This window comes from Haliotis cracherodii, unplaced genomic scaffold (assembly GCF_022045235.1).
Source record: "Haliotis cracherodii isolate W230 unplaced genomic scaffold, xgHalCrac1.p SCAF_1, whole genome shotgun sequence".
NCBI lineage: Eukaryota > Metazoa > Mollusca > Gastropoda > Lepetellida > Haliotidae > Haliotis > Haliotis cracherodii.
The window spans coordinates 13,890,920-13,907,652 of record NW_027266264.1 but is presented as its reverse complement, the minus strand read 5'-3'; the positions used below and the strand labels follow the sequence as shown (position 1 = coordinate 13,907,652).

At 38.7% G+C, this 16,733-nt stretch overlaps 1 protein-coding gene across 2 annotated transcripts in view; it reads left to right on the top strand.

The window, feature by feature from the left end:
- The window catches only part of LOC139473287 (WD repeat-containing protein 35-like), a 36,282-nt gene that overhangs the window by 12,331 nt on the left and 7,218 nt on the right, over positions 1–16,733 (top strand). Inside the window, exons 12-27 of one of the 2 annotated variants that reach the window (XM_071255823.1) lie at positions 124–216; positions 499–695; positions 1,302–1,374; positions 1,941–1,961; positions 5,243–5,296; positions 6,227–6,336; positions 7,429–7,570; positions 7,916–7,984; positions 8,650–8,778; positions 9,247–9,335; positions 10,543–10,660; positions 11,894–11,979; positions 13,482–13,625; positions 13,772–13,904; positions 14,508–14,570; positions 15,880–16,092. In XM_071255823.1, the coding sequence (XP_071111924.1) occupies positions 124–216; positions 499–695; positions 1,302–1,374; positions 1,941–1,961; positions 5,243–5,296; positions 6,227–6,336; positions 7,429–7,570; positions 7,916–7,984; positions 8,650–8,778; positions 9,247–9,335; positions 10,543–10,660; positions 11,894–11,979; positions 13,482–13,625; positions 13,772–13,904; positions 14,508–14,570; positions 15,880–16,092 (1,734 nt within the window). The remainder of the gene's footprint in view (positions 1–123; positions 217–498; positions 696–1,301; positions 1,375–1,940; positions 1,962–5,242; positions 5,297–6,226; positions 6,337–7,428; positions 7,571–7,915; positions 7,985–8,649; positions 8,779–9,246; positions 9,336–10,542; positions 10,661–11,893; positions 11,980–13,481; positions 13,626–13,771; positions 13,905–14,507; positions 14,571–15,879; positions 16,093–16,733) is intronic. The other variant, XM_071255829.1, reaches the window with a different exon arrangement.

The following is a 16,733-nucleotide window of genomic DNA, read 5'->3' as shown; positions in this document are numbered from 1 at the left end:
TATAAGCATATGTATATGCTTATATACAGCAAATGGACGGGATGGAGAAATAGTTCGTTATATCTGTCATTTCATTGTTTTAAATGTAGTTTACTGTATTTTTATTGTGACCTGTATTTTCAGAAATATGTGAAGTATGTAAAGAATCTCATTGCTGTGACAGCCTTTGGAGATTATTGCTGCTTGGCAACTAAAGCTGACGAGATGGTGGGCCATGTATGTAGACTGTAATTAACGTATTACATGATGATTATTTTATTGTTCGATCTTATAAGCTTGTTTTTGTGTCATAATTCTGAATTGTGCTTTACTTTTGTTTAAATAATTGTGTGGCAGCAGAGATCAAGTGTAGAAGATAAAGGGACATAATAATTACTTATCTCCCCTTGATATATGAATTATTTGTATCATGACGGATCAAAAAGGCATATAATGATGAGCATGGTATATTGACTTAACAAAGGGGGACATCAATAGTCAACTCTCTTCTACCCTCAGTATGTGTTGGTTCTGTGCAACTCTATCGGCACTCCACTGGACTCCAAGTACATAGAGATGGACCCCATGTACCTGACAATGACCAAGACTCACATCATCACAGCATCGAAGGAGGCCTTCTATACCTGGCAGTTCAAGAACCCCAAGAAACTGGCCACCCTGGAGATGGCCACAAAGAGAAAGGCGGGCTCAGAGAGGTGAGAAAAGCTGGAGAATAACGATGATGTAGAGGGCCACATGCAGAGATGCTAACCATGATGATTAAAGCTACTTAACAAATAAGTGGCAAACATGAGGAGTAGAATGTCAACACCATGTTCACAGTTGTTATCAATGATTATGTGAAATGATATTCATACATATATTCTTCTTCTTCTTCTTCTTCTTCTTCTTCTTCTTCTTATTATTATTGTTGGGGTGGTCGGGTAGCCTAGTGGTTAAAGCGTTCGCTCGTCACGCCGAAGACACGGGTTCGATTCCCGACATGGGTACAATGTGTGAAGCCCATTTCTGGTGTTCCCCACCGTGATATTGCTGGAATATTGCTAAAAGCGGCATAAAACCATACTCACTCACTCACTCACTCTTCTTATTATTATTAACAGTAGTTGGTTTGAGATCATTTATTTGTTTGGAAGTTTTGGGGCATTCAGGATTAGGTGGGGTTGGGACATGTTTATGATTTTGCATGTAATGTCAATCTCTCCCGTGATTGTCAGGTGCACGTGTTTCTCTGCACTGGTGATAGGTGTATTGTGAATGTTAGAACTGCAGTTGTTCATAAGACTTCCTATTAATTTCAGACTGTACCACATTGACGACATGCCATCGGGAACAGCTCCACAAGAGGATGTAGATTTCAGCAAGGCTTTCACTGTGAGTATATTGTCAATCTGTACACTCTATCTGAATTGGTTGTTTTGTCTCAACATTTTAACTTGGATCATTCAAAGGGGCAAGGGTGGCCTAGTTGTCTAATTAAAGGTGCTGCAAGTCGTTGAGCAGAGTTACCTTAACCACTTTCACCAAAGTGGTAAGTTACCTGCGGCACTTCGGGCGTTCCTCCCACACCAAACTGGCTCGCCGTGATATAACTGAAATACTGTTTAAAGTGCCGTTATACCTTACTCAGACTCAGTGTTGCCATGACTACCGGTGCTCTTATGTGATAAATTAACTTAAGCATCTATTTTGTCTTCAAACGCAACTTTTCAATAGAAACTGTTTATTGAACATTCAGCTTAGATTCCACTCTGGGAATCTGGGGTTTACAAACCACCACGATACAGCTGGAATAATCCTGACCATGGTGTAAAACAACATTCACTCACTCACTCCACTTTAGCCTTTGTAGCTTTGATTACTATCACATGTATGAATTTTTATGAAGATAGTTTTCTAGTCATCATAAAAATAAAGCATGTGTTTTATTTGCACTGAAGATGCTGAAAGGACGACTCCAGGTATACTCTGAATACCTTTCATTTTATTTTATTTTTGTGGACTTAGTGGTTTATGTCTTGTTGGGTAGTGAAGTTTCACATCACATAGAATGATTTGGTTTTAGCTTACTTGGTGGAGAAAGAAAGCTTGCATGCTTTTAACACATTCAGATATTTTTTCACATTTTCATTTTATGAGTACATGTATACTTTTATGAGTGATATGACTCAGCATGCATTACATGATCAGATTAAAAAATGTAACACATTTAAAATCATCTCAACGGATTGATTTATTATGATGAAAATAGCTTCAAACCTCTTTGCAAATAGCTTCAGCGTTCATAGATAAATTTTACTAAATTTAGGTTTTCATTATTTTGTATTGACACCCATATGAAAATATCAATTAATTATTTGTGATAAACTATTTAATAAAGTTTGTCATTGAAATAGAGTTGGTGTTTTCAGTGTAACTGGTAAAACCTTAACAGAATCCTTCAAAGAACGACATGGCTGTTATCCTCCACCCAATGATGATGGTGAGGGATACAGAAATGGGTTCTGCCTGTCACGTTTCGTTTCCGGAGCAGAACTCGGAAACCAGATAACTGTACAAAACTTGGTACACACATTCACCATATGGTGTAGAGGTGCCTTTTGGTATTTAGGTTTCCCATTCATTTTTAATATATTTTATTTAAATTTTTGAAATTTGGACTTAGTCTCTGAACTGAATGGAAGCAGTGGATATCATTTCCAGAGCAGAACTCAAAAACTATTACTAAAGAATTAGAGATATCTTTATGAACCTCTGTACACACATCCACCATATAGTGCACATGTGCCTTTTGCTAGTTATGATTCCCTTGAATGTTTTTTTTGTTTTATATAAAGTTTTGAAGTTTTGACATAGTCCCTTAATTGAATGCAAGCAGTGGGTTTCATTTCCAAGGCTGAACTGGATCATTATTTTAGAGATATCTTTAAGAAACTTGGTAAACACATTCACCATATTGCGTAGATGTGCCCATTGCTATTTATGATTCCTCCCAATTATTTTGTTATTATATAATTTTTATTAATTTCGACTTGAATTGAATTGAATGGAAGCAATCTTAACAATTTTACCTCAGTTCTGTTTTGTACTTCTCCTAGAACTTTGAAGAATAACAGTCTAAGGCTGTTGTAGAGTCTTTGTTTTCAAAGATCTTAAAATTATGTTTTATTTTCTTATTTCCATATATGGAACAGTAGTAGACACTGCAAGAATCAAAGCTATAAACTGATTCATAGTAGATGTAACTTTTGTACCTTATGTGTACTGTGTACCTTACTCTGGTAACTGCCTGCAGAGGTTAGGGCTGCAGCAATACCTGCCTGTATAACAATGCATTACAATACAATTCATGATATCTAAATGAGTGAATTGTACAGTGCTCAAGGATACAAACTATTCTTAGGCTTCACATACTGGAAGATGATTATAGCCTTTGTTTATCATTACAATCTTACAAAGGCAGATATTTGTACAAAGTTTTAAGGAGATGTCTGACAGTAGCTTTTGTATTCAACCTCTTCCGGGGCGGTCGGGTAGTCTAGTGGTTAAAGCGTTCGCTCGTCATGCCGAAGACCCGGGTTCGATTCCCGACATGGGTACAATGTGTGAAGCCCATTTCTGGTTTCCCCTGCGGTGATATTGCTGGAATGTTGCTAAAAGCGGCATTAAACCCAACTCACTCACTCACTCACAATTTTAGTCGTACACACCTGTGTACATCTCTCTGGGGAATGTGACCTCTGTCCACTAAACAATCATAGTACTGCAGTGAGTGTTGGGTTTTGGTTCAAATTATGTAGTCCTTGGTTGCAAAAAAGTAATCAATTAATGATTGATGATCAGTTAACAATGAGAATGGAAATATACAAGAGCATTCTTTTTTAGTATTCTTTAAGACTTATGTCTAATAACATTGCAGATAAAAGTTCAATTTGTAATAGTATTTAACTGTGGAACACATCTATTGGAAAACAATGAAACAGCAAAAGGCCATGTCTGTTATAACATTTGTGTGTTATGATTTCAGAAAAATGAAGTAATATCAATGGAGAGTGATCAAAATGAATTCATGGTTGATTCCTGTGATTAAAACTGAAACTAATCAGTCATTAATGAAATGATTAACTATGACTGTAATGGAGGTACGGGTGGCCCAGTCATCTAAGCCGCCACAATTTGTTGTGCAGAGTTGTGTCCCTTGACCAGAAACCTATGATTGTGGGTTCGAATCCTGGTTCGAATCCGATAATTGTTCTAGGTTTGTCAGCACCATAACTGTGCTCCTGGGTTTCATCCAAGTGGGTAATGTCCGTGACCTGCTTTATTTCGGGCTTTCCTTCTATATTAAGCTGACACTCCCTGATATAACTGGAATACTGTTCAAATCGTGTTAAAACCATCTCATTTGCTCACATACAGAAGGTGAAAAGGTTGTAGTGTTAAGAATGTTTTGTGGACTGGTACCAAGCACTTAAGCACACAGCATGAGTGAGTGAGTGAGTGAGTTAGGTTTAACTCCGCTTTTAATAGTATTCCAGTTATATCGCGGCGTGTCAGCTTAATGTTGGAGGAAAGACCGAAGTGATGCAAGTCTCAGACGTTTACCACTTCGGGTATGGGTATGGTGCTGACAAACCATAGAAACATAATTGGGGCGAACCGGGATTTGAACCCACAATCATACCTTTCTGGCGTGCCCAAGGGACGCAACTCTGCACAGCGAATCACGGCGCCTTAGACGACTTGGCCACCCGTGCTCCCCACACAGCATGAATCCCATGTGGGAATACATATACAAGATTTGACTGGAGCACTGCTTGTTGGCTGCTTGCATGACGTTGATGGAATGAAACATAAGATGGTTAAAAGACTAGTTTAGTTTACTAGTTATGTTTTTAAGGCTTAAGTTAAACCTTGGAGCTGTGGTTTTGGGTTTTGGACCAACAGTGTTTCAAATGAATTGCCAAGAAATTTTAATTTTTCAACCCCAATGATGCATGTGCGTTTGAAAAATTGAGTCAAACTTACCAACAATGCATATTTATTTGTTTATATTTTTTAACAAAATGGTTTATGGGAATGTCACCACTAACATTTTCATTGTTTATATTTTCAACATGTTTAGGCAGAAGTGATTACATATTTCAAGCATTTATAAGACCTTTACCTTGTTTGATTCATGTAAGTTTTGGATGAGGACCCTCATTGTTTGAAATGATGTGACTTTGTGTGTATATTCCAGGGTACTGAGGATCCAATCTGCTGTATATCTGCTTCGGACAAAACTCTGTTTGTTGTAAGTATTACCATGATAACAATTTATTATTTTTATCAGTAATTAAGAATTTGAATTAAGTAATTAATTGCTTGGAATAGTTTATACATATGTAGCAGGATAGCATCTAAGATAAGCACAGATGAAAGATTGTGGTCGTCAAATGACTGATATTTCTTCCCAGGTGGTCTTAATTAAGAGCCCAGAGCTTATTCCACAAAGTGATCTTAGTGCTAAGACAGTCCTAACTCCCACACTTTATCATTGACTTACGACAACTGCTTTGTGCAACGGGGCACTGGAGTGTGGACCTAAGTTCGTCCCAGACCTGGGGACACTCCTACACCAGTTGCTAGATCACTAGCTACGTCTTGGAATATAGACCAAAATCCAAACTTAGATGTGTATGATATCCTTTAGACTTCAAAGTTGTGAGACGGCCTCCGTGGTCTAATGGTAGAGCGTCCGCCCGGAGATCGGAAGGTCCGGGGTTTGATCCCCAGCCGCATCATACCAAAAGACGTTAAAAGATGGTACTTGTTGTTACCCTGTCTGGCGCTCGGCATTAAGGGGCTAAACAAGGACTGGTCGGCTCGGAGTCAGTATACTGTGTCTGAGTGGGGTATTCATGTTAAACTGGCATGGTATCTCAGTGTGCTAGCACTATAAATCGGCATCAGTCCGGTCTAGTACAAGCAGCCACACACACACACATACACGTGCATGCACGTCGCTATATAACTGAGACTGAGAAAGCAGTTATTTAGCTACATGACTTATAGTAGGCCAACTAAAGCCCTAAGACTAAGATAATAATGAACTTTACATGTCATATACCAGAAATACATCTGTCAGTGCCACACTTTTAAAGATGTGTTACAATTTCAATATTGATTGTGAATATTGTGTGATGCAGCAGCCAGTTTATCATCTTGAACTTTGTCTTGCCAGGGAAGGGAGTCCGGGACCCTAAACCGCTACTCCATGCCGATGCTGGCTCTAACACACAAGTACGCCTTGAACTGCCGACCTCACCAGCTGGCTCTCAACTGCACCTCTAGGTTAGTAGACTCATGTCATACCTCGTGGGGAAGAAACAAACAAACAAACAAACAAACATACCTCATGGGACTTCTGGTTTGGAATACCTTATTCGACGTAATAATCTAATAAGCACCCACGGTGATATTTGCTAATATATTGGCCAGTGAACAATCCCAATTAGCACCCCTTCCGATTGATCAATGTACACAAGACTTATTTATTCACGTATAATATGTGTGTTATATGCATCTTTAATCACAGGAAATTAAATTCTGGAAAATTATATCTGTCGTATATAAACATTTCAGGCTGTCAGCAAAAAACACGAAATTTACGATCTTTCAACTCCTTTGTTTTTCACCAAAATAATATTCTAATAAGAGCCCCCTATTTCTAATTTTGAGAGCGCCATGGGCGCTTATTATGTCGAATATGGTATTTATCTTAACAGGATGAAAATACACGTATAATACCCTGGGTAATCGATATGTCCTAACTACTGAAAATAACACTGTCAAAATATCTACCTACATACGGTGGCCCATAAGGGACATGGAGTCTGTTTTTCCATATTTTGATATTTCACATACTTTTGTCGTTACCTTTTGCAAATTAACACGATTTGTCTTACAAATATGTGATAAATCATGTGTAAAGAAGATATTGAATCGCTGAAAAGTGAAACGAAAATGTCAAAAACTAAAATGAAAATGAAAGGTGATAATATTTCAACCGCGGTGAAAACTATTTACACCACGGTGGAAATTGTTTTCTATGGTTCATTTTAGTTTTTGACATTTTCATTTTGGTTTTTGACATTTTCGTTTTGAATTTTGACATTTTCATTTTAGTTTTTCACATTTTCGCTTCACATTTCAGCGACTCATTAGCTACTTGAAAGTACATTTTCCATATTTTTTGTTGTTTTTATACATGATTTATCACATATTTGTATGACAAATTGTGTTAATTTGCAAAAGGTTATGATAAAAGTAAGTGAAACATCAAAATTTTGAAAAACAGACTCCATGTCCCTTATGGGCCACCGTAACCTACATGTATATCAAGTTTCTGTGTGATGTTGAGAGTTATTCCCTGTGTTTCTGTAGCCGGCTTGCCATCATCGATATTGCTGGTGTGCTGACCTTCTTTGACCCAGACACACGGGTGACGGATGAAGATGGGCGGGAAGTTGTTGGGGAGCATCTCAAATTTGAGAGAAAGGATGTGTGGGACATGCGATGGGCTGAGGTGAGGTCTTTGTTACAGTGGTCCACAGTAGTTAAGTTACAGTGATTATACTTCACAATTCCAGATCGCGGTCCTTGAGGTATACCTAGGATAGTATTTGAATCAATTCAATTCCATTTCCAATATTACTTAAGGAATACTACAATAGGCCATCAATCATTTTAGCATATTTTTTTTCATTTTTGCATTGTTGTGGGAGCAATCATCTGAGGGATGGAGGTCTTTGGTTTGAGATAAGCCTTTTTAAAAAAAATGTTTTGGTGCTAAATGTTATTTCCATGTTTGTTATCTATTAAACAAATCAATGTGTCTTATGTAAGATATATTCTAACATGTCATATCCAGGACAACTCCGAACTGTTTTCTATGATGGAGAAGACAAGGATGTACATCTTCAGGAATCTGGACCCAGAAGTGAGTTCCTGCTGTCTGAGACCTGATCCGTGGGGTTGATGTTTGGGAAGTTTTTTGGGACATGTTTTGATGTCTGCAGGTCTCTACTCAGAGCATATAACTTTATATATTACTAAATAGGTATTTATAAATCTTGACGATTAACGCAAACTTTCCAATTGAAAAAAGGAAGGGTTAGTCTGAATTCTTTTGCACTTGGCACTCTTAATAACTACCCTGCCAAATTCCCATTTTTACTGTAGAGGCCAAAAGGGAAATCACTCACCATTTAAACAGTTTTCTATCATAGTATAATTATAAGTATTTAACATTTTGAAGTATTTAAACCACATTTGGATAAACATTCATCTGTGAGAAAACACATTAATGGGCTTATTATATTGCGAATGGATAAAAATATGCACATTTACATATCTCTCTAAATTTCTAAAGTGCAGCGATGTTTCCATCATAATGGGTGTGATTAGACACAATGAATCAAGTCTAGGGACCTACTCTTAACTAGAATAGTCATGGCTTGTGAGGTTATTAATAAGGCTTGCGAACATTAGTAATAAGTATGCACTTAAATACAAATAACTCAGTTGTCATGCGAAGTGCAGACCACTAGGAAATACAGCTTTACCCACATGATGTTTTTGTGATGGTGTTGATGATGATTCCAGGAGCCGATCCTCTGCAGCGGCTACATCTGCCAGTTCAATGACCTCCAGATCAAGTCCGTGCTGCTGGATGAGATCATGAAGGACCCCGAGAACCCCACCAAGGAGGAGATGGTGGAGATGGAGATCAAGGTACGAGGTCACATGTGGACACACTGAAGAAAGTTAGTTAGACTATGTTGGCTAGCACTGTGGGTAGGTAACTGTGGCTAATGCATCCCCTCATTCGTTTGGCATTTGATATCTGTTTCTTTATGTGGAACCACTAGAACTACAGATTGAGCTGTTTGAAAAGTTTGCACTGTAGGATTTTCTGTGTCTCCAAATCATAAAACGACATACCAAGCTCTTCCGTTATCACTGCATACAAATCTGTATTTGTTTTTAATCAAAAGTGAACTATCAATGAGGATTCCTTTTAGAAAAGTGGGGGCACGGGTGGCCCAGTCATCTAAGGTGCCGCGATTCACTGTGCAGAGTTGCGTCCCTTCGGACACGCCAGAAACCTATGATTGTGGGTTCGTATCCCGATTCGCCCCGATTATGTTTCTAGGTTTGTCAGCACCATACCCATTTTGATATGAATGATGTTGATTTCAGTCACTCCGAGACACCCGTGACTTGCTGGAGAAAGTGGGTATAGCTGATGCCCAACAGTTTATAGAAGACAACCCTCATCCCAGACTGTGGTAGGTAGCAGCTTCTTTGTCCATCTGTACTAGGTGCCTCTGTGCAGAGTTGTGTCCCTTAAGTGTGCCAGAATCCAATGATTGTGTTTTTGATAATGATAATGAATCTTCATTTGCTAGCCCAATACCATGCTGTAAACTTTAAGTGGGGAACATGAAAGACCTACACCACTTCACTGAATACTGTTCAAAGCTGCGTTAAAACCAAATTATCTCAACCCTGTATTTGCAATGAGTGGCAAATAAGCAAGTCCTAGCAGGCTTCATTTGGTCACTTCAACTGCATTCTATTTGTCAAATTACGAGTATATTAATATATTGTTCAGTCTGGCAATGGCACTGTGCTTTAGAAAGTTAATTAATCAGTAAGGACAGATAATCAGTAACGTCTTTTACGTAGCTCAAAGATCACTCTTTAAATAATGAGGAATTATGGACTATCTGTTGAGTTAATTAGGAATTTGTAATTTTGTTAGTCCAATGAATTGGCAAGGAACTTTGAACATCGTTTCATGAGGGACAGATACTCTGTAATTCTGAGTTGTAGGGACATCATTCTTTTGTCTTTTTTTCTGAGTACATGTAGAAAAATGTGGACTTCCTAATGACAGTTGGAAACGTAAGCTCAGAAGGTGTCATACAAAACATAAGTGATGTCATGAACGATGGATGTCATCGTCTTTAATTATTTGAGACGATGATGTTCTGAGATGACGACATGTTGTTGCTATGGGCAGTTTCCTAATAAGGAAAACAATGGAATAGTGTAAACTGGCCAATCAGCATGAAGCACAAAATATAATGATCAGTGACAATTAATGAAAATAATTGCACTGATGTGTTTGAATCTGGGAGTAAATAGTGCTGGGACGATACACCAACTGTGTCATCTGATACGTATCACGATACCTTGCTCTTGATCCGATACGTATCACGATACACATGTGCTCTTATCATCTAAGCCATCTTTTTAATAGACAGGATGAACAAATACCTGGCACACTAACGATTTACTATTTATGCTTACACTACTCAGTTACACTAGTAATTAGTGTTTGGTGTAAAGAATACATTTAAGGTAAGAATCGATACTTTTTACTAAGTGTGATTGTGATCGATACTTGTATCAAGAGGTAAAAAAATGCTTTCCACTGATGCATCGTTCGTCCCACGACTAGGGGTAATATTGCTTCATTATTTTGTCCAGGCGGCTGTTGGCGGAGAGCTCTCTAGAGCAGCTCAATCTGAAGGTGGCGGAGACAGCCTTTGTCAAGTGTAAGGACTTCCAGGGTATCGAGTTTGTCAAGCGGCTGGGAAACCTACAGGTACCTATTTTCTTCTTTCTCAGCATGAAGTGTCTCAGATATAACTTATTTACTGACTTTGAGAAATTATTCTCTGTTCAGCACTGTGTTCAATCTGGGACATAAATGGGTACGTTAAACTCACAATAAGGCAGCAAAATTGGGCATTGTGTGGACACAATGGCTGCCGAGTGTGACTAGTACATACCATTGTGACTTCCTGTGAAGTTCAACATTCAGCACAGACATGACTGTATGTGTGGCATCAATTGACTGATTATCACACACTGGTTTGCCTGGTCCAGACTTGATATTGTTATTGAACTAGTTGTTCATCACCATAGCAGACTGAAGTTTCAATAAATAACTCCATGTGCTGCCATTGCCATGATTGGAAGTAGATTACAAAGCAGTATGTATCCAGAACACTTGTGTCTGCTGGGTTATATTCAAAATGGCCATATATATACAGGTCTGATGTGGTATGGTGGCAAAATAGCATGGGCCTTGAGTTACTCCTCAAATCGGAATACTTCTTATTTATACTTCCGAGACAGGTAAAGATCTAAACAGACAAGTTATTATCTCCTAAAATCTAGTTATATTGCACAGACCACTTGTCTGAAATGAGCTGTGGACTATTGGATATAACAAATGCTGTCTACCCCTGTACTTTAGGCTAAAAAAAATAATAGTCTTGGTTCTCAGGCACCGCCCGCATCATCCTAAAGTTCATTGCACGTTTCATTTTTATTTCCATTTTACAATTATTTTTTTTTAAAATCCTTAAATATTCCAAGTCCAACGGTAGTCAAATAGTGTATTCCAGTATTTTCCTCATCAAGGAATACATTTATGTAGGGAGGCCCTTTCCCAGGTTGATTGTACACAACTGTTTATTGGTTACATACTAGTTTGAACATACACCCCCAAAAAAAGAAACCACCCGCCCGCGCTATATTTTCAAAAACCATTGCCTGAGAACCAATTCTTTTATTTTTTTTAAGCCTTATATTTATACTTTTTGATGTGTCCATTTTGAGTTTTGGTTTGTGGCCATTTTGACATTTCCCCATGGCCATTTGTACTTTGGTGCCTGTGGCCATTTTGACCTGTTGCCATTTTTCCCAGCCTGATTAGATCCTGAAGAATCTGTTTCAGTAGGTTTGGTCTCAACACTAATCTTACTTGACCAAAAATAAGTGGCTAAGATTGCAAACCGATGAAGTGACCAGAATATTATGTTCTTTTTAGAATGAGACAATGAAGCAAGCTGAGGTAGCTGCCTACTTCCGCCGCTTTGAGGAAGCTGAGAAAATATATGTTGAGATGGACAGAAGGTTTGTGTGAACATCATCTATTACAAGCCTATCAGCAAAGTTAGTTGGATCTGTATTGTTCTGTTATGAGGGCATGGGTGGCCGTCAGCACCATACCAATGCTTGTGGGTTTCAATAAAGTGGTGAATGTCTAAGACCTGCATCCCTTTCAGCTTTCCTCACACATTAAGCTGACATAGCTGACATAGCTGACACAGTGACACACAGCTTACTATACAAACAATAAAGTATTTGTTATCCATAATTGTTTGATGTCTTCAACTTCTAAATGCCTATCAAAGACTGGAACTCACTTGCTATTGTGGTGTTATTTTTGCCTCCTTCATACAGAATTATCAACTGGTAGTAATTTTCAAGAGTATAATTTTTTTCTCTTGTCTGGAATAAATATCTGCTACAGATGTACCAGCTAGCTAATGGTAATAGTGGTGGTCCACAGTGTCATAAGGTCTTCCTAATCTTTTCTGGTCTCGAATTAACCAACTTATGTTAATTTTGAACCCTGATTTTCAAACATTTTTCAGTTTTGAAAGTTATTAGATCATACTTTGTCTCCTTGAGAATGACCCTGTTTAAGACACTATAGTTTTGACATATTTACTTGTTAGAGCAGGATGCTCAATACATCCAATATGGTACTCAGCATCCAGTTTCTGTGCCTGTCTGATGATGAGGGCTGGAATATTACTTATTCATTATATCCCAGTCAGTGAGCTATATTTCCTTGGCCAAGACACACATGTTGTGTGTGAAGAATATAGATGAGAGTTGTGACTGGTGTTGACATATTGTAAGGAATGTTGATGGGATTTGTGACTGGTGTTGACATATTGTGAGGAATATTGATGGGAGTTGTGACAGGTGTTGACATATTGTTTGGAATATTGATGGGAGTTGTGACAGGTGTTGACATATTGTTTGGAATATTGATGGGAGTTGTGACAGGTGTTGACATATTGTAAGGAATATTGATGGGAGTTGTGACAGGTGTTGACATATTGTAATGAATATTGATGGGTGTTGTGACAGGTGTTGACATATTGTAAGGAATATTGATGGGAATTGTGACAGCCGTTGACATATTTTTAGGAATATTGATGGGAATTGTGACAGGTGTTGACATATTGTAATGAATATTGATGGGAGTTGTGACAGGTGTTGACATATTGTAAGGAATATTGTTGGGAGTTGTGACAGGTGTTGACATATTGTAAGGAATATTGTTGGGAGTTGTGACAGGTGTTGACATATTGTAATGAATATTGATGGGAGTTGTGACAGGTGTTGACATATTGTAAGGAATGTTGATGGGAGTTGTGACAGGTGTTGACATATTGTAAGGAATGTTGATGGGAGTTGTGACAGGTGTTGACATATTGTAAGGAATGTTGATGGGAGTTGTGACAGGTGTTGACATATTGTAAGGAATATTGTTGGGAGTTGTGACAGGTGTTGACATATTGTAAGGAATATTGAGTGAAGTTGTGACTGGTGTTGTACAGGGACCTGGCTGTGAATCTGCGCAAGAAGCTGGGGGACTGGTTCCGGGTGGTACAGCTGCTGAAGACCGGGTCTGGAGGGGATGATCTGCAGCTTGAGGAGGCCTGGAATGCTATTGGGGACTACTATGCTGACAGACAGAAATGGTAGGAGGCGGGATTTGCTTGAATCACATGTTCTGTTACTGTGTTATAGGTTTATTCTGTACAATTTTTTTCAACATCTTTCAGACCATTTGTTTCTGAAATGTAACACATATAAATACTGACAATTTGCTGTTGTGTGATTCCAGGCAGCAGGCAGTGACATACTATGTGCAGGGCCGCAACCAGGAGCGTCTGTCGGAGTGTTACTACATGCTGGAGGACTACTCTGGGCTGGAGAAGATGGTGCAGGCTTTGCCGGAGAACCACAAGCTGTTACCGGTGTGTGGTCAGGCACTTGTCTCCTCCTTCAGTTCAACAACCATTGTAACATTTCAATAGAAATTACTTGTTTCACAAACTGTCATTGTTAAGAGTGATTGTTACAAGATCTGCTGTTCAACACCCCATGAGAATATTAGGATAGAACAGGACCCAAGAACCCCATGCTTGTTGTAAAAGACCACGACTATGAGGACATGGCAGTCGCAATGTTTTAACCTGGCTGGTAGAGTGACTTATCATCCCCCCATTTTTAAAAAAAGCGGGTGAATATAGCATCAGCATGTCTTTATTGAATGTATCCAATGGCAATGAACCAAATCCAAATCCATTTTCGAGTTGGACTAGACTGGGGGAATGTCATCTCATGATGGCTCTTATTATAATGGCCATGCCTTCAGCAGCTTAATTACTTAAGTCTGAGATGATGTAGCGGGAATATAGTTGAATGTGTTGTAAACTCCCACTTCATATCCCACAATTTACCTAACATACATGAAGACAAAAAGGGATAATTAAGTTTTCATTTCAATTTGCTTCAACAAGACATATTTTCATTAGACAGTATGAATGAAACCTATGACTTGTGTTTTATGTTGCAAGGACATTGCAGGGATGTTTGTCAGTGTGGGGATGTGCAAGCAAGCTGTGGAAGCCTACATAAGGGTAAGCTCATGTTGTATTTAATAACTGGTAGTCATGGTTATGCAAGACATGTTTACTTTTGTTGAAGTCTTATTTGCTCTCCTGGGGTCCATGAGGACTGCTCACCCTTAAAGATGAAGAGATGAGACAAGATCATTTAGACCCCATATTTAGTTAAAACAGCACCAAGCACATTTTAGAAATGAGTATTCTGAAAGTATATTATAGTATACCGTGTTTGCCATACTTAGCACCCTGCTCTAACAAGCTCCTCTTATCAACGTCTAGACCATTCTGTAAGTAATCTTTATAAGTGCTCCTGTACACATGGTAGAAGACATAAATGTACTGTGTATATTCCACATTTCTTACAGAAAACACCAGTGCAGGAGTATATAATTCTCAGGTTATTATTGAAAACATTTTGGTTTGAACTAAGTTTGTTCACTACTGCTTCATCCCTGACAACAGAACTCATGTATGGTTTTAATAAAGTCCTGCCACCGCTTGTATTAGAGGTTGTTATCCTTAGTAATCACATACATGGATCATGGTAATGATTATCTCTGTGGGAGCAGTTTTTTTATCCTAAACCTTACCTAACTGTACCATTACATCTTCCTGAGGCAAGGGAGTTAACTGTCTATAAAAGTCTGGTTTCCGCCCTTGCTAAACTGGGCTGGAATTATGGAGTTATATCTTGGCTGGACTAATGAATCTATGCATAGTCCAATCCAAATTGCGTAAGGAAATCAACATCTGGTTCCTAAACTGCTGTGCAGATTTTGGTCGACTGCAGGACTTGCAAAGCATGTGTACCGTCTTTTCAGTGTCAACATATATTTTACAAATCTGTTCATGTTTTCAATCATGGTGCTCGCATGATTTCATGCACTTTTATTACAATAAAGATCTTGATTATCGATCAGATTGTCTTTGTTTGAAGCAAAAGCAAGTGATATGGAGAGGTTGAATCTGATTGGTCAATAGGAAGGACATAGAAGAGACCTAATTCATAATAGCCACTGGTGGTGCTAGAAATTCCATCTGAGTGTAACTGGACTTTTACAGTCGGTTAGCTCCCTTGTCTCAGGAAGATGGCACCATTACAGCAAGTGCAGGTTCTTTCTGTACTGTTCCTTCTGAAATTATCCTGATTAATAGATTTCCTGTTATTGTCCTTGTTCAGTCTTTTGCTCTATGGGATCCCCTCACTGTAAGAAAACATGGAACACTGCAGGCTTTTCTGATCCTCCTACCCAATTTAGTGCTTGACTTGTCTCCCCATCAAACACAGACGAGTAAGTACAGGTATTTATTCTGATTACAGTGTAACAGAGTGAAGGCAGCCATTGACAGCTGTGTCCATCTGAACCAGTGGAACACAGCTATTGAGTTGGCCAAGAGTCACAACGTGCGGGAGATTGACTCTCTCCTGGCCAAGTATGCCAGCCACCTTCTAGAGAAGAACAAGATCATCAATGCTATTGAGTTGTACCGCAAAGCTGGACACTACTTCGATGCTGCCAAACTTCTCTTTAAGGTGAGTGGGTGGTCTACATGGTCTGTGAAAGTTTAAATGCACAGCTTGGGGAAACACTGATTGAGTTGAAAGCAGAGCTTTCACTGTAACTTGTCTTGAAAGGAACAGACGTTTGATGTTGGTATTCAAATGTAACATTATTTGTCATTAGTATTCTGATTTTTGCTGGTCTTGGATGTAACAGAATGTTTCATGCAGCATTTGTTGTTTGGTCTTCAGAGATGCCAACCATTACAAGTGTGGTGGAATCATTACAGTATTTGGAACCAAATTCCACTTATGACATATTTGATGAAATAAATATATTGGTAGTAATTTAGACCATGACCTGATGCCTGAAGATCCAGGTTAAAATAGGTCTTCACCAACCCATGCAACTATGACTTGTCGTAAGAGGCGACTAATGGGATCGGGTGGTCCGGCTTGCTGACTTGGTTGATGATGCATGTCATCATATCCCAATTGCGTGGATTGATGCTCATGATGTCAATCACTGGATTGTCTGGTCCAGACTCAATTATTTACAGACCGCCGTCATATAGCCGGAATATTGCTGAGTGCAGCGTAAAACAACAAACAAACAATTATTGACCTCACTACAGTCATTGTCACACATACAACCACTTCATAATCACTTGTTT